The sequence below is a fragment of the Muscardinus avellanarius genome (genome assembly GCF_963383645.1).
Source record: "Muscardinus avellanarius genome assembly, chromosome: 3".
NCBI classification, from domain to species: Eukaryota; Metazoa; Chordata; class Mammalia; order Rodentia; family Gliridae; genus Muscardinus; species Muscardinus avellanarius.
Window position 1 is genome coordinate 42,912,838 of NC_137788.1, and position 24,443 is coordinate 42,937,280.

The 24,443-nt window shown below is 43.2% G+C and overlaps 1 protein-coding gene across 8 annotated transcripts in view; it reads left to right on the forward strand.

The window, feature by feature from the left end:
* The window catches only part of ELAVL4 (ELAV like RNA binding protein 4), a gene marked incomplete at both ends in the record, with an annotated part of 92,381 nt that overhangs the window by 46,033 nt on the left and 21,905 nt on the right, over positions 1-24,443 (forward strand). For all 8 annotated transcript variants that reach the window (XM_080691083.1, XM_080691084.1, XM_080691085.1 and 5 more), the window contains one exon: positions 22,438-22,541. In XM_080691083.1, the coding sequence (XP_080547209.1) occupies positions 22,438-22,541 (104 nt within the window). The remainder of the gene's footprint in view (positions 1-22,437; positions 22,542-24,443) is intronic.

The following is a 24,443-nucleotide window of genomic DNA, read 5'->3' on the forward strand; positions in this document are numbered from 1 at the left end:
GCCAGTGTTTAATGAGCACTTACTATATGTTAAGCATTGTGCAGAGGTCAGTAGGCAGAAGACCATATAATCCTCAAGACTGCCTCTTTACAGATGAAGAAATTTAAATTTGGGAGCATTTGAGTAACCTGCACAAGGTGACTTAGCTCCCAAGAATGGAAACTGGGACTTGAACCCAGCACTGTCGAATTATGAGTTATCCCGCATATACTTTATCTCTGTCTGTTTCCAGCAAAATATGAAGCTGACCTGTCTCTTTACAAACCAATTTAGCTTGTTATACCTAGGAAATGGAAATTTTCAGTACAGGGAAAACCTAATTAAAGCTCTAAATCTTTTATTTTCATAAATAGCACACTGTGCATTTAAGTCTGAATTAAACAAGTCACTGCTTACCTAAACAAGGTAAGACTAGACTTGGAGTGGTCTTTTTTTTTTTTTTTTTTTTTTTGTGGTACTGGGGGTGGAACCCAGGGGCTTTTCTACCTCTGGGCTATATTCCCAGACCTATTTTATACTTTATTTGGAAACAGGGTCTCACTAAGTAGCTGAGGCTGGCTTTGAACCTGTGCGATCCGACTTGGCATGGTCTTTAATTTCGGATCTGCTCCTTTCTTAAAATATCCTTTACTATGGGCACCTTTTCTTTATAAGCACTGTATTGAAATGGATGCTGCCTTAGATTTAAGCATAGTTAAAACCCAGCTGCAATTAGGCATATCTAAGAAAGTCCCAAGATATTGATTAGCTAAGTGAACTTTTCTTACACGCACATCAGAGGGATATTTGTTAGTGATGGGAGACTAGAGGAAATAGTAGCGTTTATCAGCATATTTTGCTCTGATTTGGGAAAATGTGCTGGGTGCAGTTTGATATGAATTCAGAAGCAAATCAGGCACATTTGCATCCGTCATTTTATTTATCACCTCCCAGTGTTCATATACATATTCCACAAGGAAGAATAAAAGAGTTTTGATTTGCTGACTTGGGAAAGTAGGGGTGGTTATTGTTGGAGGTGAATGGAAAATGTTTAGGTATGGAGAAGGCTTGGCAGTCTAATGTGATTACAAAATGGGCAAATAGGGGTCTACCTTGTTAAGGGGAGCTTGAAGAACATCAGAACATCAAGTGTAGACAGTAAGCCATGTAATTGTTGTACCTCTTACACACCCATCAGGGATAATCAGAGACCTTCCATCCTTTCTAATTAGAACTTGGCAGTTGAGTGGAGCATGAGGTTTGGTGTTTGTGCAGGTACATTGTGAATCTTTCAACACAATTATTTTCCCAGGACAGCGATAGGATTACAGATCAGGTTTGGTGTCCTTCTGCCTCCTGGCTCTTCCCCTTTATCTTCCCTTCTAAATCAGACAGTCCTGCCCTGCTTCCGAACTCAGATAAGCATAGGAAAGTATTCTCACATCCCAGGAGAGCTGTCTCAAAGGATTTTTACCTAGGATGTGAATCAGGCCTGGGTATTTTAAGGATTTTCTATTTCTGTGCTTTCGCTGACTGGCTTGTAAGACCAATTCCCTGTTCACCGAGCCTCCTCTCCTTGTACACACACACACACACACACACACACACACACACACACACACACACCCCACTCACTCCCTTGTGCTCTCCCCCTTCTCTATAGAATGGCCTGGTTGATTGAGACTAGGATCTAAGCAGGAAGGTAATGTCAAGCTGAAATTTCCACACATTATCTAAAACTGTAATTCATCAGTTTCAGGGTAGGAGGAAAGTGCTTTCTGAAATGTGTTAATGGGAAATTCATTTCTTTCTTGTCTTCTGAGAGGTGTGGGAGTGGTGATTTCTTTCTCCAATCTGCCCCCTGCCCTCGTTCTGCATTTCCTTTACTGCTCTTACCTGATGAACTCTGAATCTATCTTTATTCCTCATAAGAACTGAAGATCTTAAAGTTGCCATTTCATTTTTTTCTACAGTGCCAAAATTGAGCTATGATGGGAAGAGATATTTCTAGTTTGGAGAAAAGATAAGCTTCAGATGGAGGCCATTTATTTGTATAGGGCTTTTACATTCAGAAAATCTTCCTAATCAGCCAACAGTTTATAGTTAGTGTCAACTCTCTGGGACCAAATAAGTGTTTTTTTCTTTCCTTCTTGCTCTTAAATTCTATGTCAGGGTCTGTGAGAAAGCCAAAAAGAACAAAACACATTTGTGCCCACATGTTGTCACAGGGGCGATGAGCTAGGGAAGCCAGGACAAATTATAGGGCAGTCCACCAGCCCACACATCTGGATGGGACAGGTAGCCCGCTTAGCATGCACACCACTACACATCTGCCGTCGCTGTTTTTATTTTTCACCGAAGCCCAATCTGGCCCTTTTCGTTAATTAAAAGGGATATTAATATCATTGGGAAGATAGCGTAAAAAGATTCATAATAGGGTAAATGAGGCTGGAGATTTGATGGAATGCCTACTGTGTGTCAGCTACTGTGCTGGGATATTATCTGTGTCATCTCACTGAAGCTTTGTAGTTTGAAAGATCAGTGGTTCTAACCCCATTTTGCAGATGAGTGAGCCAAGTTCAGAATCAGCCAGCTGCTGTGTTTGCTTACGCCTAACCACAAAGCCTGCGATTTCGCCATTCTGTTTCTACTCAGTGAAGGTAAAGACAATATCAGCTATGTGTTGCAAAGGAGAGCAAGATGACAATGGACTGGGGTTCTCAGAGCAAGTGTCAAAGAACTGTAAGCCTGAAACTTGGCGTCATTTTTTTTTTTCTTTTTTGTATTGAGGCTTGAATTCAGGAGCATTCTGCCCCTGAGCTATATCCCCAACCCTTTTTTAAACAGTTCCACTAAGTTGCTGAAACTGGCCTCAGTCCTCCTGTCTCAAGTGTCAAAAGTACTGGGATTACAGGCATGTGCCCACACCCAACTCTGCCAGCCTTGAACTTAGAGGAAATAAGAATGTAGAAGACCAGTTTATGCCTAGGAGACAACTGAACCAACCTTCGGAAACACTGATAAGAAATGAATGTTTATGTTTCCCCAACTTCATATGTTGAATTTCTAGCTCCCGACGTAAATGTATTTAAAAGTAGGGCCTTAAAGCACAAGAAAAATAAATGCACATTATAAAAAGGAGAGAGAAATATATAGACACACACAAAAAATAGGACCTTTACAGAAGTAATTAAATGAGATCATAAGGGTAAGATTCAATAAGATTCGTGTTCTTATAAGAAAAAGAAGAGAGACAAGACTCTTTCCTTATATATGCATATACCAAGCAAGAAGGCAGGTATATGCAAGCCAGAAAGAGCCCTCACCTGAACCCAACCATGCCACCACCCTCATCTCAGACCTCCAGCCTCAGAATGATGAGAAAACTTCCGTTGTTTAAGCTGACCAGGGTATTTTGTTATGGGAAGCCCAATACAGGCCTTGGTGCAGCTAATATAGACATCATCAAGGAATACTGAACTGAACAGTCAACATTACTCTATGGGGCAAGTGTACGTACTCTCTGCCAGTCAGTGAAATAGTTCAAAGAGGGATGTGGTGGCGCATGCCTATAAATCCCAGTACTTGAGAGGTGAGATAGGAGGATCACAGGTTCAAGGATAGCCTCAGCAAGTAGTGAGACTCATCAACCTTGTTTAAATAAAAGTAAAACCAGGCTAAGGGTGTAACTTGGAGGTAAAATGTTCCTGAGTCCTAGCCCCAGTGCCACAGATAGAGAAAGAGTGAGACTGATTAAGCAATTTATCAAGTCACAGCTGTGATGTAAACCCAAATCTGAAGGACACTAAAGCTTGTGTTCCTTCTACTTTGCTAATAAATAATCCTATGTAACACAGCAGCCATGTAATCATTGTGCCCCTTACATAGGAAGAGGAGAAGGAAGTTGACACGGGAGGAGGTTGACAGCTGGCAGATTCCCCTGACATCTGTGATCTGAGAAGCTTTGTCTTGCTGAAGCCAGGGACATATTTGTGTGACTCTCCGTGCACTTCAGCTTCTTGCCGATTTGGAAGTTTGGCTTTCTGCTCATCTCTTGTGTTGTGGTTGAATGTCTGATGAGATGTACATCCCCATTGACACAAAGTGCATACAGCCAGTGAGGGTAATAACTCTGATTCCTATGGCTGCCTATGTAATTTCTCTTCCCAGACACCCTGGATCAGATTAAGCCATTTTATTACTGGGATAAGCATAAAACATACACTTTCTATTCCCAGATATTTTCCCTTTGTGTTTGTTTTCGGGGGCTTGTATATCTAGTAATTCCTTTAACTTGTTAAAATATCCAGTGTAGACAAGCTACTCCGTAGATGAGGCTCAGGGAGCCCAAAGATGTGAGTCAAAAACAAGTGGCCTCTTATTTTCCTTGTTCTTTCTTCCTTTCTTCTTTATTCCTAATCCTGCTTTTTCTTTCTCCCTTTTATTTACTTATATGGCACTTTGACCCAAACAGGATTCGAATTAGCTTATAAAATGATATGAAAATCTAATAGTAAAATAGTTTATAGGTTAAAAAAAAGACAAGGGTATGAGAGAAATGGATATAGAATGATAAGAGGACACCAGAGGAAAATTGGTAAATTAAATGTGACTTATCTGGGAAGTAAAAGGCCAACTAACCTGAGTTGTCTTAAGATAATGGAAAAAGTGGGTGGTGGTGACCTCTGCCTCTTCTCAAGCCTTCCCGCCACCTCCCTAGTGCTCTTGCTCAGGATGCACAGGATTCTGGTTTTGGAGACATTTGCCAGCTTGAATATGGGATGGGATGGAAACCTTTTGTCTTCTTTCATACCTGGACTCATTCAGATGGATTGACTTGTTTTTTATGGCCAGGACCCACAGGAGCGCCGAGATGCTGCCTGCATGGAGTCTGTTTGGCCTAGCTTTGGGTCTGTAGAGGATACTCAAGAAGGCTCCAGAAGCCGGCCTTCCTGGCCTGCTGGCCACCTGAGGTGTGACTGGCTTCAGAGTCTCTTCAGTTTCTTCCTCCCTTCTCATGCTGAGCCTTCCACCTCTATCTTTCTGGTAAGGGCTCCTGCAGTGACTCCGGACTCCAGAGCTGGAAATCAAACAGGAAACTCAAATGTTACCCTCACATCCAGGTCCTGACAGTAGAAACTTAGAGTCTTCAGCAGGGAATTCTTTTCCCAGGGCCCCTGACCAGTCAGTGACACCTCCCCATGGAGACAGACCACCCTTTGAGTACAAAAGGTAGAGGGCCCAAAAACTCCACAGTCCCAGAACCTGTACACATCCCCAACGCTTCCTGGACACAAGTACTGAACATGGTGCAGTGAACTAACCGAAAAGGAGACAGATTTCACCCAAAGTCCCTGCACACACTTAGTAGAAGACCGGGTGGCCTTACATCAGTCCCTTTATTTCCTGGAACCTCCATTTCCTCAATATGCTGTAGAGATGAAAATTCCTAGCCCTGCCTTTTTTTTGTTTGTTTGTTTGGTTTGGTTTGGTTTGGTGGTACTGGGGGTGGAACCCAGAGGCCTTCTACCTCTGGGCTATACTCCCAGACCTGTTTTATATTTTATTTGGAAACAGGGTCTCACTAACTTGCTGAGACCCTCACTAAGTAGCTGAGGCTGGCTTCGAACCTGTGCAATCCTCCTGTCTCAGCCTCCCAAGTGCAGGGATTACAAGCGTGTGCCACCACGCCCGGCTTTGCCCTATGTTTTTTTAATGGTCCTTGTGAATTCAGACTAGCTGACACACGGGAAGGCACTTTGCAGCGAAGATAAATCAAGTCTCTGTGACAGATTGTAAGTAAAAGCCTTTAGTTTCGTATATGAAGATATCAGGATAATTTCCGAGATTTTTTTTAAGAAGTGGGCAGTGTGTGTGTGTGTGTGTGTGTGTGTGTGTGTGTGTGTGTGTTACTGAAGTTTGAACTCAGGCATTCTCTATCCCCAGCCCTATTTGAGTTTTTATATTGAGACAGACTCTCACTAACTTACTACACACTGGCCTGGAACCTGTGATCCTCCGGTCCCTACTTCCTGAGCACTGGGATTTCCGGTGTGCTCCATCACACCCAGCTCAGGACAGTTTTACGAGTGGCAACATGATAAATGGGAGGATCCATCAAGTTCTCGTTTAGCTCTAGCTTCCAGCTTGAGCTTCTTTCAATGGCTCAAACTGTTCTGTGCCTTGAGTTGTTGCCCATACAATGTGGATAATAATACTAACTCTCCCCACCTGACCAGGATGAGATCAGATGCGCTGGTAATGTGTTGGCAGGTTGTTAAAGTGTGACAGGATATCACTGTGGCCCACCAGAAGATGGGACGCTGTAAGCAGGAGACTTGGGAAGGTGAAGTGGCCAGCCTACCCCTGCGACGAGCTAGCTTTGAGCTCTAGCCTGCCTTCCAGATGTTTTACTCTGCTCTCTCTGTATATCTCTGAGAACGCTGATTAACACACTCAGACATCAGTGTCTAACTGTTATTAATGCTCAGGCTGATCACATTATGATGCCACAGATCCTACTCGTGCTGTTAATATTAGATTTTGGATTCCGGTCTATAATGAATTATTTTTCCTCCATGCATTGGAAAAATTGGTTAGCTGAGTTCATAAGAAAGTTTAATTAGCATGCTGTTTGTGAAAATAGCGGTTGTGAGTCATCGTTAGAATGAACTAACATTTCTCAGGGTTGGATTTGCTCTTCTGTTCCTTGGGCAGCCACATAGGATCCTGTTGTTTGGGAAGCTGCTGTCCGCCTGCTGCCCACTTGAGCCACACTGTGTAAACTAAAGAAGAACGGATTCTTTAAAACAGAGAAGAGGAGGTGCAGGGCGTCTGTATATTTGTGTACATGTGTCTGTGTCTTGCAGGGAGAATCCAGCACTATGCTGGGCAGGATTTCTAGTGATGAAGAGCCACGCTGCCTGCACCAGCACCCTCCCTCATCGCTACTACCTGTGTAATAGGCAAATTCTCACCCACGCTGGGCCTCAGTTTCCTCATTCCCACAACAGGGATATTGATAACATTATTGTGAGCATTGATACATGTAAAATACTCAGAAAAGCACTTAGCGCAACGTAGTCTTTTTAGCCCTACTTATATCATTAGCCTAATTATTTGAAATGTAGATGTTATTTGCCCTATTTTACAAGTGAGGAAATGTACTCAAAAGAGGTAAGTAAAGTCCTTCAAGGTCACACAGCTTCTAAGGGGCAAAGCAAAATTGTTCTCCAAAGGTAATTTTTTTTTATTTTTTTAGTACTGGGGATTAAACCCAGAGCCATTCTTCCTCTGAGCTACACTCCCAGCCCTTTTTATTTTTGTTCTGAAACAGTGTCTCACTAAGTTGCTGAGACTGCACTTGAACCTGCTATTCTCCCATCTCAGCCTCCTGAGTTCTAGGATTACAGGAGTGTGCCACCATGCCCAGCCCCGAAGCTAATTTGTTATGCTATACTACCTAGATCAAATACCTCGGTAATTAGGTTTAGACACTGTGTGTGTGTGTCTCTATATGTGTATACCTACAAGAATGCACTCCTACACCCTTGCAGCCCACACACAGTAATGTCTTTTTTCCTTGGGTCTTTGGTTTTTCTAGTGAAACTTCTCATTACATGCTGACTCCTTACACACAGTGAACTAGAACCAGACTTGTACAACTTGTACCACCATGAAAAGGTGTCTTCCCATGTCTGACTGTCCCCACCCCGTGCATCTCTGTCCTGCCTCAATTGTCTCAGAATCAGGACTGTGTGATGTGTTCTGAGAAACAGAATCACAGACTGACGCTGTGAAAAGAGATCGTAGAAGCATTCTCAGGCCTGGTCTCCTCATTCTCTACTGTCCCTCTGTTATCTCAAGAACTGTGGCTCAGAATCCGGAGACAGTATTCAGTTCTCTTTCAAAGGGAGGACTGAAAGTCAAGAACACACGAGCATCCCCACCTAAAAAGTCTGTCCAAAAGGTGTTTAATCTAACGTGTGTGTGTGTGTGTGTGTGTGTGTGTGTGTGTGTGTGTGTACATGCACACGCATGCGCAGACATTAGCCGGCATTACTGGAGATGGAACCCAGGAGCATTCTACCTTTCAGCTATACCCCCAACCCTTTTTATTTATTTATTTTGAAGCAGGGTCTCACTAGGTTGCTGAGAGCTCACTAAGTTGCTCAAGCTGGTCTCGAACCTATGATCGTCCTTTCTCAGCTTCCCAAGTGTTGATATACTAGGCATGCACCACCATGCCCACCTATAATATATTAAAAGAGGGTTCTGTGATGAAATGATTAGAGAAACTGAAATGAACCAAAAATAGCTTTTGTTATCACTATTTCTCTGAGTCTGTACTAATGTGCATTATAAATTTTAAACAGAATGATATATTATGCAGCTTTTCCCATGGTAGCTGTTTTCCTCAGGCCTTGTTTTCCAAGCCAAGAAAGAAGAATGGAGCTCCATAAGGGATATGTATGGAGGTGAGAGAGGAGGCAATTGGGACAGCTCCTACCTGACTCCTTTCTTTTTCCTTTCCTTTTTTTTTTTTTTGTACTGAATATTGAACTCAGAGGAATTTTAGCTATACCCTCAGCCCAACTTTTATTTTTTATTTTAAAACTGGGCCTCACTAAGTTGCTGAGGCTGTGCTTGAACTTGTGATCGTCCTGTCCTGTCTCAGCCTCCCAAGTACTGGGATTACAGGCATGCACCACCAGGCCAGGTATCAACTTTCTTTTACTAAGAAAGAAGTGGACCCTCTACTGCTTGTGGGTTTGCAAGTAGAGGTCTTGGTATTCTGGGAAAGCCTTACCTGCTCCCAGAAGAACCAGGAAATGTGGTCCAGGTGGACCAGCATCACCACACTTGCAACACACACTAGGCAATTGTGGGGGGGGGCAGATTACTAAGAACTGAGCATGTTCCAGGAAGAGTTTAAACCATGGGTTCATTTGGTATGGGATGCTATTGCATTGTCCAATGCCTAAAAGAGCTACAGCATGAGCAAGTGTTCACATTTTCAGTCTCACACACATCCCTGGCCACTTCTGCACTTTCACATGTACTAGCTCTTTGACTCAGGTGATGTCTGCTCATACTTGCTTGGTGTAATCAGTCCTGACATTCCCTTCACCTTTCAGAAAAATGAAGAATGTAATTTTCTTCCTCCACTCCTACTCTATAGAACTATTTCTAAGTGTGAATTCTTTTGTTCTTGGGTTTTTATTTATTTTACCTTATATCCTACCTGCAAACTAAATAGTAATTTTAAAAAATAACAACATACTTTTTTTTTGGCCTTTTCATTGATATGGAGAATTTCTTTGTTTTCTAAAAATGTGTTAGCAGGCCGGGCGTGATGGCACACACTTGTAATCCCCACACTTAGGAGGTGGAGACAGGAGGATCACGCAGGTTCAAAGCCAACCGCGCTGGCTTAAGAGACCCTGTTTCCAAATAAAAAAGTACAAAAAGAGGTCTGGGAGTGTAGCCCAGAAGTAGAAGGGTTTCCAGGAAACCCAGTACCACCAAAAAAAAAAAAAGTGTTAGCAGCCAGGCATGGTGGCACACACCTATAATCACAGGTAGTCCAGAGGCCAAGGCAGGAGGATCTCAAGTTCAAGGCCAGCCTGGGCAATCTAGTGAGATCCTATCTCAAAAAATATAAATATAAATAAATACTTAAAAATAAAATTCAAAAATCTGGGCATAGTGTCACATATTGGTAATCACAGTACTTGGGAATCTGAGACAGGAGAGTGTGAAGATTCAAGGCCAGCTCCAGAAACTTAGCAAGACCCTTAGCAGCTCAGTGAGACCCTGTTTCAAAGTTAAAAAAAAAAAAAAAGTGAGGGTGGGGCTAGGAGCTACTCAGAGATAGAATGCCCCTGGATTCAATCCCCAATACCAAAAAGTAATGAATAAATGAGTAAAATAACATTCCTTAGAAAATCTACACTATCCAACCATGGTGGCGAGCTACCTGTTGTACCTACTCTCAGTGAACAGGATGAAGGTCTTTGTCTCACGTTTTACACAGCTGTTAGTGGCAGGTCCAAGGCCAGAAGACTCCAAGCCATGACTTGAGAAAGGACTGAGCCAGCTCGGTGGTGCATGCCTGTAATCCCAGCAACTTGGGAAGCTCAGGCAAGAGGATTGAGAGTTACCAGCCTGGGTAACTTAGATCTTATCCCAAAATGAAATATAAAAAGGGCTGAGAATGCAGCTCAATGATCGAGTGCTTGTCTAGCATGCAGGAGGCCCCGGGTTCAATTCCCAGTATCTCAAAACACAAACAAACAAAAATAGACACATAGACACGTTGACAACACTTTTCAGACAAAGCCTCCTCCAGCTAACACTTGACACAGTGATTTATTTCTATATAGACAAGTTATCTCCTCTCCTTCGCAAAAGCCATGAATATTTCCTTTACTTTGAATAAAGGCAGTTTTAATAGATGTATACTCCGTTAATATTTATGAAGCCTTACTTTGTGCCAAGCCCTCTCACATAATTTATCTCATTTAATCTAAATCCCAATGTGTTACCAGGAGCCTCCACATGTCCTAAGCGTGTTGTCTGGTGGGAGTTTTGCAAGTCATCGTCTTAGTATTAAATACAGCAGTTCCTCTCACCCACAGACTTTTCCTCCCACGGAAAGTCTCCTTTTGCCCCAAGCTAATTACAGCACATGTAGTTAGTATTAACCGGACCCTTTTTTTCTGCCTCTTCCTTTGTTGCTAAACCTTTTTAACGTTGGCATCATTTCTGGAGTCTCAGGTTGGTTTGCATCCACTCTGGCTAGGTCTCCTCCATGTGACAGCCAGACCTTGGCGGCATAAGAGAAGAAACCAACCTAGAATTAAAAGTTCTGGTTCATGTTTATGACTAGCTGGGAATTTGGCAAAAACCCTCCTCTTTTTGTTTCAACCCTTGTTAAAAATATTTTTAAATGTGTGACTATTCTTTCCTGTCTTGTAAGAATATTCAGAACATTATTTAATTGAATGTTACTTCGATAAAGAATCTTTCATTGCCCCGGGGTCATCAGTCTGAACATTTCTTCTTTTGTATAAATGCCAAAGATGAGATGGTTGTCATTGAGGCTTCTATTGTCCTGGGTACATTACCTAGAATATTTTTTTCCTTTCAGTCTTCTTTTTCTTTTCTAACTAAGTACTTGATACTAGCTTTTTATCTCATGAATTTCCATTCTTTTCTGCACAAACAGAAGGAAAATGGGTCTCAGATTAGTTCAGTTTTTCATTTGTTGACATTTATTATTAAAATTTATATTTAAAGACCTGTCATTTGGAGCAACCCAAAGAGGTAAAAAAAAAAAAAAAAAAAAAAAAAAAAAAAAAAAAAAAGCTCTGGAGAATTGGCTGGCTCATTTTTTTTGTTTCTGTTTGGGGAACTGCTGAAGACACGAGTGTTGTAGTGGAGGCATTTTGTCTCATCTGTGCCAATAGTTGGGTTGATACCTTCTCTGCAGTCAGGAAACTCTTTTAAAAGCTTGTGTGGGCCTTAGAGTGGGATGGACTCATTTTGGGATCTGAGGTCTCTGGACATCAGTCCCCTTGATTTTAAATGGCAGTAAGAATGTTTACCTTATAAGATTGTTTTAGGGAACAGATGAGATGATAGAAATAAAGCACTTGGTGTAGTGACTAGCATTCAAAGAAATGATAACATTTTTGTTGTTATTCATTGACTTATTGAACTCATGAATTTATCCACTCAACATAGACTTCTTGAAAGTACTTTGTGATAGATATTGGTCATACCAAGATTAGGGCAACTGATATGAACTTAAAAGTCCATTGAGAAATAAAACAAGTTCCTACTGAATGCTTCCTATGGACCAAATACTTAAAAGCGGCATCACTTCGGAAATTACAATGTAGCCACCAGAAAAGGCCAAAGACTATGTCGAGGTGATTTTAAATGCTTTGGGAATTCAAAATAAGAAAGGCTAAGCCTGATACAGTGGTACCAGGGAGGCTGAAACAGGAGGATCACAAGTTTGAAGCCAGTCTCGGTGACTTAGCCCTGTTTAAAATAAAAAGAGATCGGATTCTTGTGGGTTCAATCCCCAGGACAAACGGAAGGGGAAGGAGAGAGGAGGAAGTAGGAAAGGGAGAAAGGGGAAGGAAAGGAATGGAAGAAAAAGATCAAGTTCCAGTTTTTTAATAGTGTTGTTAGTAGGAAGCAGACACACTCAAAATTTCAGATTCCTAGATTCATATACTCCTTCAAGAATATAGGGAGATCTGGTATACACATCTAAGAATGGATTCAACCTAGGAATACATTGACAGCATAGGTTGAATCAACAGCCAGGGGACTTGTGGAATTGATGGCTGAAAACTTAGTGGCAGTTCTCTCTCCTCAAGAGACAGGTACTCATGTTGCCCCCTTCTGGAACGGCCTTCTCTACCTGTTGTCTTGGTCAGTCTCTTGCCTGGCTATCTCTTATCAATCTTTTCAAATTAGTCTCAGCCCAATATTGCATCCTTCAGAAAGTCCTCATTCTTCACTACCTTAACAGTGACCCCTACTGTATCATCTGTGGTTATTCATGGGTCTGACTCTCCTACTGGACCATGAACTCCTTGCTTCTCTCTTTGCCCTCAGTTCCTGCATCTGTAGACGGGATTTGAAGATGATTGATGCTAAAGTCCTTTCAAGGCTGGTTTTCTGTGATGCACCAGTTCAGTTTGGCATGCACAACCAAGCTGGGAGATGGAAATGGGATGCTTGGGACATATACTAGAACTAACCCGAATGAACAAGGACTTGAAGATAGTTCTGAAAAATTCAGGTGCTCTCTAAGTCTTAGGCATACTCGCTAGGTCAGCACAAAAATTTATCATACAAACAGGCACATGGTCAAGAAACCAAGGCCCAGCAGAAAGTACCCTGGCTCTGGAGGCTGCTGGACCTGGCTGATACTTTCTAGGTAAGCAACCTTGAATAAATTATGTCTTCTGCTTCAGAGTATTATACAGACTTAGGCAATGATGTAAATGAAGTCATTGGCCCCATAGTAGGTGCACAATAAATAATCCTTATCATGTTTGTTTTCTCAGAAATCAAGATAATCTGAAACTAGCTGTGAGCACTGGACCTAGAGTATAACTTAAAAACTGATTCGTAGCGTAAGAAAGCATCTTGTATGTGAGTCTAGCAGATTGCTCCCGCATCTCCTGACAGGATGGTTCTGGCTTCTGTTTACAGACCTCTAGTTACGGGCCTCAGCACCTCACAAGGCAGCCTCCACCGCCCTATATGATCATTATTAGAAAGTCCTTCCAATGATCAATTCAAAGATTTGACCTCTTCATTTTTCTTCCTGATCCTTTTTTCTCCTTTGGGGCTCCACATAGCAAGTGTATCCTTGCCTTCCCATGATGGCCATTCAAATATTAGAAGGGACTCTGAGCACATCTAGTCTTCTCTCCTTCAGAAACAATACCCACAGGTCTTTCGAGTGTGTCTTATGGGATCTGGTACATTTCTCACCAACTTCCTCTTGACACAAGTGAGCCTCTGGTTTACAAAAAAAAAAGAATTAACTGTTCTTTCTGGTCCCTTTCTATTTGGTATGAGGGAGAATGAGAGGAGTTAGGGTATAAATATGCATGTGAATAGATCATATTCATTCGTTCAGCCAATCACATTTCCTGGATATCTAATAATGTCATGGGCTCTCTGTCCTAGGGTACCGAGATGAATGTGACATCATATTGGTCTCCATTTGCTCCCAGGCTAGCAGGGAACCCAGACATATGGTGTGCCAGTGAGAGCATTCACCTGCCCAGTAAGGCTGGAGAGCAGGACCAGAGTGGCTTTCACAGATGTCTTACTTAGCAGCCTAAAGAACATGCGGTGCCCAAACTTTTTTTTGGTCACTGACAAGTGCAGTGGTGGGTCACCCCCTCATATTCCCTTGTGTCATAGCTCTAGCACACAAGCATGTTCCTGCCTCTGGGTCTCTGCACATGAGTTTCCCTCTGCCCAGAATCCTCTTCTCTCAGGGATGACTTTCTCTCCCTTTCTCTCAGATCTCTGCTTTCATGTCAGGTAAAGCCTTTTGGCTAAGCTGAACTGTCGTGTCATGTCAGCCTAGCTGAAAGGCCTTACCTGGCCACCCCAATAAGATTGGCAACCCCACACCACCCCTATCTTTTTACCTTTATTTCCCCCCTAGAACTGACCATAATCTAGTAACCTTCATATTTTATTTTTATATTTCTTGTCTTTCCTCCTCATCCTTAATCAGAATATACATTCAGTGATGGCATAAGCCAAGTATGTTTTGTTCTCTTCCATATTCCCTATAAGCAGAGCTATGCCTGGTGCATAATAGATGCCCAACAAATATCTGTGAGATAAGTTTAGTGCTTGGATTCAGCCCTCAAGTTTGAATGTCATGACATTCTTAGGGAAACTCTCTTGTTTCTCTACTGCTTCATCAAAGCCCAGACCAAGCGGCTCCTCCTTCAGGAAGCCTTCCCTACTCTGCCTAGTCAAAATCAATCTCTGCTTCCTTCATTCTTATATATAGCTTTTAAAGAAAAACCTCTGCTATATTTTTTCTTGGATATAATTAGTTCCTAGATCTGCCTTTTCCTTTTATATAATAACAAACATCCTGAAAGCAGAATTGGTTCTGTGGTCATTTGGGGGTCCACGCATAGTGTCTAGCATATAGCAGGTGCCAGTTATATGTGGATGTATATGCCTGTTGCATATTATGTGCTCCAGGGTATAAGAAAAACCTCAAAAGCAGTCTCCACTTTGAAGAGACAGCTTACACACACACACACACACACACACACACACACACCAGTGGGAGGCAGGAGCAGGTGGGGCATGAGAGGGGGAGAGGAGCCACAGTACTGAGCAGGTCCTAGGGTGCATTCTCACCTTCAGTGTCCACAGTAACCCCTCAAAAGCTAGCACTGACCCCATGTCATGGATGAGCATACCGAAGTAGAAAAGAAACAAAGCAAGAATGCAAAATTTGGGGGCCAAAATAAATTGCCTATAATAAATTCTGAGAACTTCGCCACCAAAGCTTCTCTTCCCTGTTCCTGTGGGATCGGTGCATAGTTTTCCCAGAAACCATAGCACAGCGAGGTTAATTTAACTTACTCAGAGTCACACAGCGATAAACAGAAGAACTAAGATTCACACCCACATCTGACCCACTCCGAGTGATCAGTGCTTCTATATCTTTAGTGGGCATTTGAATCATCTTCAGATCTTGTTGGAATGCAACTCCTGATTCAGTAGATCTGGGATGGGATTTGAGAATCTGAATTTTTTATAAGCAACCCTTAGGTGATGCCTGTGATGCTGGTATAGGGACCACACTTGAAACAGCAAGGCTTTAAACCATACTTAGTTTGAGGCTACTGAATAACTACCAAAAGAGAATAAATCTTCTGACTAGTTGTCTGTGATACTGGAAGGTTTACAGAAGAGAAGCCAAGACTGGCCCACCTTGTTACCTCCTCAGAGAAGAGAGGAGAAAGAAAAGAGCCAGAGGTATTACAGAACCCCAGGGCAGCCCCAGTCAGTGCAGAGCCCCCAAGCCGGCCTTGAATCCTCAGCCTGGGGCAGGACTCTGCTGGGCCCTTGCCCCAAGGCTGAGCCCTGAGAGAAAGCACAGAGCTGAGATATTCTACACACCTGGACCCATTCAGGTCCTAGCCCAGAGGTCTGCTTCATAGTTCTCAGATTATTTTATCATTTCCTTTTTATTTATTTTTGTGTGGGGAGGTGCCAGAGATTGAACCCAGGGGCATTTTACCTCTGAGCTACACCCCCAGCCCTATTTTATTTTTTACTTGGAAACAGGTTCTCACTAAGTTGCAGAGAGCCTCACTAAGTTCCCGAATCTAGCTTTGGATCTGCAGTCCTCCCGTCTCAGCCTCACAAGCACTGGGATCACAAGTGTGTGCCACCCCACCCAGCTTATTTTAACATTTCCTAAACCTTGGTTTTCATAGCTGCACAGTGGGCCTGATGGTACCCATTTCACACAGGACTAAACAAAGTTCCATGAGTAAGCCTTTTGGCACAGGACCTGGCACAAACTGGCACTGAATAAACTGTAGCTGCTATTAGTCCCCGTGTTAACATAATCCTCACAGTGATCCAGTGATTGTGAGGATTAAGGGATTAGCTCTAGTTTTACAGATAAGGGAACAGGCTGATGAAGCTTAAATGACTTAACCAAGGTTTAGGGCATGTACAGTTTTGAGGCACACATGCATTTATGTAACAGCCACACATCTCTCTGTCCCTCTTTTGGGCAAGACCCTGTTTCAAAAATAAGAAATAAAAAAGATCTGGGGGTTGCAGCTTAACGGTAGAATCCCCCTGGGTTCAGTCCCCAGTACCTATAATAATAACAACAACAAGGCATCTAAAAGCAGAAAAAAAAAAAAAAAAACAGCATCTCTGAACTGGCAGTGAGGGCGTCCTGGGACTTGGCGTTGGCCTTGGTTCACCTAGTGTGTGAATTATCGCCAAGCAGGTGATCTCGAGGTGACAGGGGATTTTATCATGTGCTTCGAGAACAGGATTTCAGCCTGAGCTAGGGCTTCTAAACATCCACAAAAATTCCTTACTCAACTCCGAAGTTTTCACCAACAGCAGCTACCCATCTGGCTGCCCCCTTGGGGGGTTTGCAGGTGAAGGGTGGGGGGTGACTGTTAAATTTCTAGAGAATGATGGTTTTGAAAGAGAGAAAGAGCAAAGTGTGCAGGTTGCCGGTGCAGAAGTGCTGAGGTTCCTTCCGGCCAGCTTCTCTGCTGCTGTGATCAGCCATGAAGATGTCAGCACCAGAGTAATGCCTGGGACCCCACAGGCAAGGAAAGGCCATTTCTACCCAGCATCCTGGGGAAGTAAGAGGCGTTACTCAGCTATGATCTGGATGCTTCCTGGAGATGGAATGCAATAAAAATGCCTAACAAAAACTACTTTAGATAATTTACTTTTTCTAGATGATCCAAAAAAGCCTCTGAGGTATTTCTAGGCCTTGGAATAGTTGTTAATAACATTTTTTTTTCTTCAAATGGGATAACTGTGATTATAGCAAATGGTGCAGGGTTTAGAGCCAAAAAAATCTAAACCAGGGGATCCACAAACCATGACCCAAGGGCCAGATTGGGCCTACTGGTTGCTATACAATGGCAGAGTTGTCTTAACAGGGACTGTAGGACCCACAAGCCTAAATATTTCCTAGTGTATGTCCTACACGTAAAAACATTTGCCAACCCCTGATTTAGAACGAGGTCCAGCTCTGCCATGTTGGGTAAATTACAGTTTTGTCTAGGCCTCAGTTTCCCCATCTGTATAATGACTATCATCTCTCTTCACACAAATGTGTGAGACTCAAATGTGACTGAGTGCAGGGGAAGCACTGTGGAAACTCAGGAACACTGTGGAATTGGGGCTGGGGTGGTTTTTGTGGTTCACTCGACCTGTGCTAGAGGAGAATCCACCCAGGGCATCCTGTGTGTTTCATTTCCCAGTCCCTCATGCCCCTGTGTTGTGTTCTCTCCTTCCTCACCAATGCAAATGAATCCCCAGGCACTTCCTCTCTGTTTCTTCTTCCCAGATGCACGAACATTCTGGTCATATGCTTCCAGAGGTAGAGGCTTAGCACAATTGCATACATGGATTCTTTTATTTATGAACCACTTGTTGAGTACCTATGGTGTGCAGGCATGCAAACTTTCCTAAGCTAATTCTTATAAGAAGTGTTTGGGTTCTTAGAGGAGAAGTTAAGTGTAAAAGTTTTTATCATAACACTAGAGATGTTGCTGGGTCATATAGTAGGATGATACATTGTGTGTGTGCACTGAGCCTGCACTTTATAAACACAAATACTCAGGGTTAGATTTAAGAACAACTTGTTCAAAACAAGGACCTGCTTAATCCAAAATACTGAAGCACTTAAAACGTAGCCATTATGTTTACCAGTGTCCTCTTGGAAACTACATTCTCAGTTCTAAGTTTCCCCCAATCTAGGAAGACTGCATTTCCTACAGGTGCATGGTAAGTGGGAACCATTTACCCATGGAGCTGGACGGACTATTAGGGACTGTCTTCCAAATGTGGGCTGTGGGTCACGTCAGCATCAAGGAGCCAGATACTTACGAGAGCTTCTGGATTTTGTTGATAGTCTTCATTTCTTAATGTTTTATTTCTTCAACAGAGGTGATTTATAAACATAATATTGATGCTTTCGTTTGTTTACTTGTTCAAATTGCCATAAAATAAACTTAAAAATTGTCAGTTCTTAAAATGCTACTGCAACACCTATATGCTTAACTCTTATTACTGATGATAAAGGGAGAAGATGTAGCTAATTGGGGAAAAAAAAGAATAACCAAAAGACATTATCTATTTCTGGACTGTGAATACATACACACACTTAGCTTTGGGCTCCAGACTGGATCCCAGGCCCTCCTAGCATGGCAACTCTCTAAGTCCCCATGGAAAAAGTATGACTATTCTATGTGAATCTCTTCCATCTGTATTTTTTCATGCACCCTTAGATACAGGATTGCAGACCCAAAGCCTACCACCAATATGTGGCCACCAAAATCAAAACATAAAATTCTTCCTCATTTTATTTTCCCCCACTATCACAATTCCTGAAAGAAATGAAGCTTGCATTTTTATATTTTCTCCCTAGGGACTTAATCTCCTCTAGGGCATTTTAAAAGAGAATTCCGGATCCAGAGAGTACTTTTTATTAGACATAGCTGGACTCCTCCTAGGTAGAGAGAAGCATGCTGCCCACAGGTAGTTTCTTTGTGCTGCCGTTTATCTCACAGCTTTCTATTCACAGGCAGGTTTTTCCATCTCTGTCCTTTTGTTCAATGCAGCGCTCTGTTTTAGAGTTTGCAGTTCATTATTGCCTATCTAGGAGAATCTCCATTCTTTTTTCTTCCCCCTTCCTTTCTGAAATGACCTTCATCTGGTTTTGCTTTCTCCCCAAAGCGCCTCTATTCTTGATGTGAAATGCGGTGAGGCTAACACAGAGGTGCTAATTATAGTTGGGAACTAAAGTGATGGTGGGCTGGGGGCCGATACAGACAGGTGGCTTGATGTGACGCATCTTGCTGGGCTGGAGTTCCTTCCCTCGCTTGATCTTTGGAACCAGAGAGAAAATTTAGAGTGTAAAAACTTTTTTCATTGATTCATTCATTTATTCATTGGTACTAGGGGTTGAACCCAGGGGCGTTTTACCTCTGAGCTATACCCCCAAGCCGTATTTTATTTAATTTTTTTTTGGGGGGGGGCGGGTCTGGGGGTAGAACCCAGGGGCATTCGACCTCCAAGCCACACCCCCTGCCCAATTTTTTTTTTATTATTCTTTATTTTGAAACTGGCTCTCACTGAGTTGCAGAGGGCCTCACTAAGTAGCTGAGGCTGTCGGTGAACCGTGATCCTCTGGTCTCAGCCTCCAGAATGCTGGGATTACATGCATGCACCACCACGCCCGGCTCAAATTTTTTTGTTTTGTTTTGTTTTTTGTTTTGTTTTTGGTGGTACTGGGGTTCCTGGAAACCATTCTACCTCCGGGCTACACTCCCAGACCTATTTTATATTTTTATTTGGAAACAGGGTCTCTTAAGCCAGTGCTGCTGGCTTTGAACCTGCGTGATCCTCCTGTCTCCGCCTCCCAAGTGGGGGAATTACAAGCATGCGCCACCACGCCTGGCATATTTTTTTATTTTGTTTTTTGGGTTTTTTTTTTTGGGGGGGGGGATCTGGGGATGGAACCCAGGGGCATTCTACCTCCAAGCTATACCCCCTGCCCTGTTTTTTATTCTTTATTTTGAGACAGGGTCTCACTGAGTTGCGGAGGGCATCACTAAGTAGCTGAGGCTGTCCATGAACCCCGCCCCCCTCAGCCTCCCAAATGCTGGGATTACAAGCTTGCACCACCATGCCCGGCTTTATTTTTTGTTTTGCTAAATTGCTGAGGCTGACTCAAACCTGCGATCCTTTTGTCTCAGCCTCCCTAGTACTGGGATTGCAGAAATGCCGCACCGTGCCCAGCCTCACTGTATTTAAATTTCTATCAATGTGTGATTACGTTTAGGAAGAAGGTTAGTGTATTGGGAACATGCATCACTGGTAACCATGATAAATTCCTAGACATGTATTTCATTGCCACAGTAAGTAAGGAACTTTTTCAGCATGAGTTAGGCCTAATGTTTGCAGCTAAGTGGTGAGTGTTTTGTTTATATTTTTATGTTCTATTTTAATTTTACACAAATTAAATTGGGCTGAAAAATGGTCCATCTGACCAGTTTCCTAGAACTCATACAGTTTATCATTGACATAATTACTTTAAAAATCCCTGTAAAAACAGCTCAACTTGGTGTATGACTGTTTTAAAAAAGTGATTATAAGAATATTTTAGTGCAGCCATTTTTAAGGCTTCTCGTATATGCAAGGTAAATATGACTGAGAAATTTGCATGATGAAACTAGATTTAATTAGGTGAATCTAGTTAGGCTTGATGAGGTGAAGCCAAATTTAGGATAAGTGATATTTTTAAACCAATGGATTCATCTCTTGTATTTTTGTATTTGCAAAATGAAGTTTCTCGGAACTTGGGGCAGGGTCTTATAGTACACATCTCTCTCTCTCTCTCTCTCTCTCTCTCTCTCTCTCTCTCTCTCCCCCTTCCCTCCCTCCCTTCCTCCCTCTTCCTTCTTCCCTCCTTCCCTCTTTCTTCACCTCCTCATGCATTCTTACACACACACACACACACACACACACACACACACACACGGAAAGAGCGACACTCACTCCTCTCCTCCCTCTTCAGTTACCAATTCTGGACAGTAACTGGCCTATCTGGCAAAGTTTGCCTCTGTCTTTCTTATTCCAACCCTGTTTTTCCAAAACACAAAGGTACCTCCTAATGGAAAGTTGTCATCTTAGGTTTTCCACTTGGGGGACAAATGTCACTGCACTATCTTGTGATCCTCTTCGCATCCACCCTGTGAAGGATTGCACAGTCACCCATTTTCTGATCCAGAACCAAACTTGTTTTCCCAGGTTCCCTCCTACAACCAACACAAACACAGACATTCACCAGCTAAACAGAAGCTGTTGGAAAGAGTTTTTGGCTGCTGAAATGGGCTCCTGTCACCAGGACATGGCAGGATTTTTGCTGTATTGTCTCCAGCCCTGGCCCCAGGACTCCAAAGAGCGCTTTACATCATCAGCCTTCCCTGACATGTGATGTCCCATCATTGTCCTGTCATTTTTCTTCCCTTCAGCTCTGTTGCCGCCCACAAATCGATACCATTGCCTGGGAAGTTCAAGTGGGTTTTGCAGCCACCACGAGCTCTGTTTCTTAAAGGGTATGTCAGGAAATGTAAAGTTTCCTAATGATATTTCTGGCTGATGACACATGGCAGAGCTGATGGACTATTTATAATCAGTAGCACGATCGCAAGCACATTATTTTTACTTCACTTAGGGGGGGAGCCCTGTCACTTGCTACCTCTCTTAGCAGACAAGTTGATGCCATCTCCACCTAAAGTAGCTAAATCCTCTTTGCAGAATGTGTTCGCACGCTCCCCTTTGTGTCAGGAGCCCCTCAGTTCTTTCCAGTAGAAGCCCTGCCCTCTTTTTTTTTTTTTTTTTTTTATTGTTTTGCTCAGGGATGATGAGAGCAAAGAATGATTTGTAGCACCTGCTTGAAATTCTGACCATGCCTGCATCCTGCACTATAAGTATCTCCAGTTTTTGCTACTCAGATCCTGCTACATCCCAGTCAGTGTAGGTGTGGCTGGCATGGCCAAAGCCACAGGCTTCTCTACTATGACAAGTGCTTGCCCTGACTTGACAGGGCTGAACAGAGCAGAGCTGTCTTTTGTTGAGCATCTGCTGTGTCCTTGTGCTTTTTATATACAACAGCTCACTAACTCCCAAACTCATATGAGGTAAGTGCTGTTCTCTCCAAAGTAGAGATCAGGGAAACAGGAGACTCAACGACTTCTCTCCAAAGTCACACAGCTGATAGGGAAAGCCACAGAACCCCAGTTCAAGTTTCTTCTAATAAACTACACCTGTTCTCTTTCTACCACCCTGTCCTGCCTCATCCTGACTATGGGGACATTTAGACATACCAGGTATGGATACGCTGGGGTATTTACTCATGTTTAGGTTGGGCAGCTCCTGAGAGTTTGAAGTCCAGCCAGAGTGAGAGATGGAGGAGCTGGCAGTCTCTCTATCTGGGGTAAACTCTGGTGTAAAGAATGAATGTGCTAGAAGAGGGTCTTGACTCACTGTAATGGAAGTGTTGCTTCTATAAAGATACTGAGCACTCACTCTCTTCTCTCTCTCTCTCTCTCTATCTATCTATCTATCTATCTCTGTCTCTCTCTTTTTTTAATGTTTCCACAGGACAGAGTTTAGGGTATGGATTTGTTAACTATATTGATCCAAAGGATGCAGAGAAAGCCATCAACACTTTAAATGGACTCAGACTCCAGACCAAAACCATAAAGGTAAGAGGTGCTACCAGCTCCTGATACAGGAGGCCCTGTATGCATTTTATTCTGTGGATCTAATAAATCTGGCTCTGGGCGGAGCCAGAAGTGGTACTCTTTATTTATTCGAACAATATTTACTGTCATCTCTACTAAGTACACGGGCCGTTACAAAGGAGTGAGATGAGGGCTAAGTACAGGGAAGAGACCAGGAGCCCCAAGATTCCCATCCATAAGGCAGACAAGGTGCCTGGGATTCAAGACTCCACCAAGAGGGCCTTTCAGCCTGAGTCTGCAGAGATGGCAGGAATGAGCCAAGGAAGGAAGCTGGGCAGGGGAGTGGTCCCAGGTCTGAACAGTGGGGCCTGAAGGTTTTTTGGTTTTGTTTTGTTTTTTTTGGGGGGGCGGGGGGCTGTTTTTTGTTGTTGTTGTTTTTGTGGTACTGGGGATAGAACCCAGGGGCATTCTATCTCCAAGCTACGCCCCATCCCTATTTTTTATTCTTTATTCTTTGAAACAGGCTCTCACTGAGTTGCAGAGGGCCTCACTAAGTAGCTGAGGCTGTCCGTGAATCGCGATCCTCCAGTCTCAGCCTCCCAAATGCCGGGATTATAAGCGTGCGCCACCATGCCCGGCAAGGGCCTGAATTTGGACAGAATGGGAGCTGAGCAGGGCCAGCTCCAGACACCTGCTATGGGAGCATGGCCTTGCCTGCGGGTGGGGAGGATCCTCCTCGCCAAGAAACGAGAAGGAAATGTCAGTTCTAAATAAACCTTCTAGTGTCTTGGGGACACGTGCTAAAAAATTGATGAGTACTTAGTAAAGGAACAATATTCTAGCAATCTGAAAACAATCAAGCTGGCAGATAATATCTCATGAGTGACTTTTGTGAAGTCAAAAAGGAAAGCAGCCACGGTTGGCTCCAGCTCCTCCAGGAGGCGCTGGCTTCGGGGCTGGAGAGTTGAGCTCTCTGTTCAGGCTTCACCTATGGGATCCTCCAAGAGGTGGTGCTGCTCGCTTGGAGGGCTCCCCTTTGGGCTGCTGGCGGTGGTCTACACAGAGCTGGCCTGCTCCTCACTTCCCTTCTCCTTCTTCTCCCACCTTCAGACAGCGTCCTGTTTAGGGGCAGCTGCCAGGCGATTAATGAGCCCCATCCTTCAGAGCCTATTAAACCACAGGGAAGTGTCTCCTGGGCGCTCTTATCCTCACGACAGCAGGTCTGACGCAAAGTAGGACAAAAGCGAAACCTCTCCCAGAATGGAAATCTATAGATGGCACCAGCTCTCGGCGTCTGAAAACACAAAACCAGAACTTTTTAGTCCAGCAGAGCTGCTTTTCCAAACCCAGAGTGATGGGAGAGACTACTGGTATAAGATAATCTTAGCTGGGAGGCAATCAAAATAAAAACAAAACCTCTTTTTGGGATACATTATGTGATTATCTTTCTTTTTTTAGGCAGCTTTACTTTTGAAATTGAGTTTCACGTATTTCTAAAGATAATTGCTTCCCCTGATCTCCCACAGTCTTAGTTACACAAAGACCCCAAAATGGGCCTGATTCACGCTGCCCATGTCTAGGCTTAGAATCAGTTCCTGTGAGTCCTCTAAGGGGGGATAATCAAGAGTGGTTTAATTATGGAGTTGTCCTCTTGAGAGACAGGAAGATTAATTTCCTTCAAAGGAAAAACATACCTATTTCCATGCTTTAAGTAAAGAAGGGATGCTTATGCCACCTGACTCTTTGATGAGGCCAGGCCAGTTTGAGAGCTGTATTCGTGGATCTCATTGATTTTCTGTGCTATCTAGTTCAGCATTAGAATGTCAGACATTTATTCTTCTCTTGACAGACACCCTGACCTTGAACTGAGAAAGGTGCTTTTCTTTACAGTTTTCTTGAAACCCAAATTCTCCAGAGGTTTGG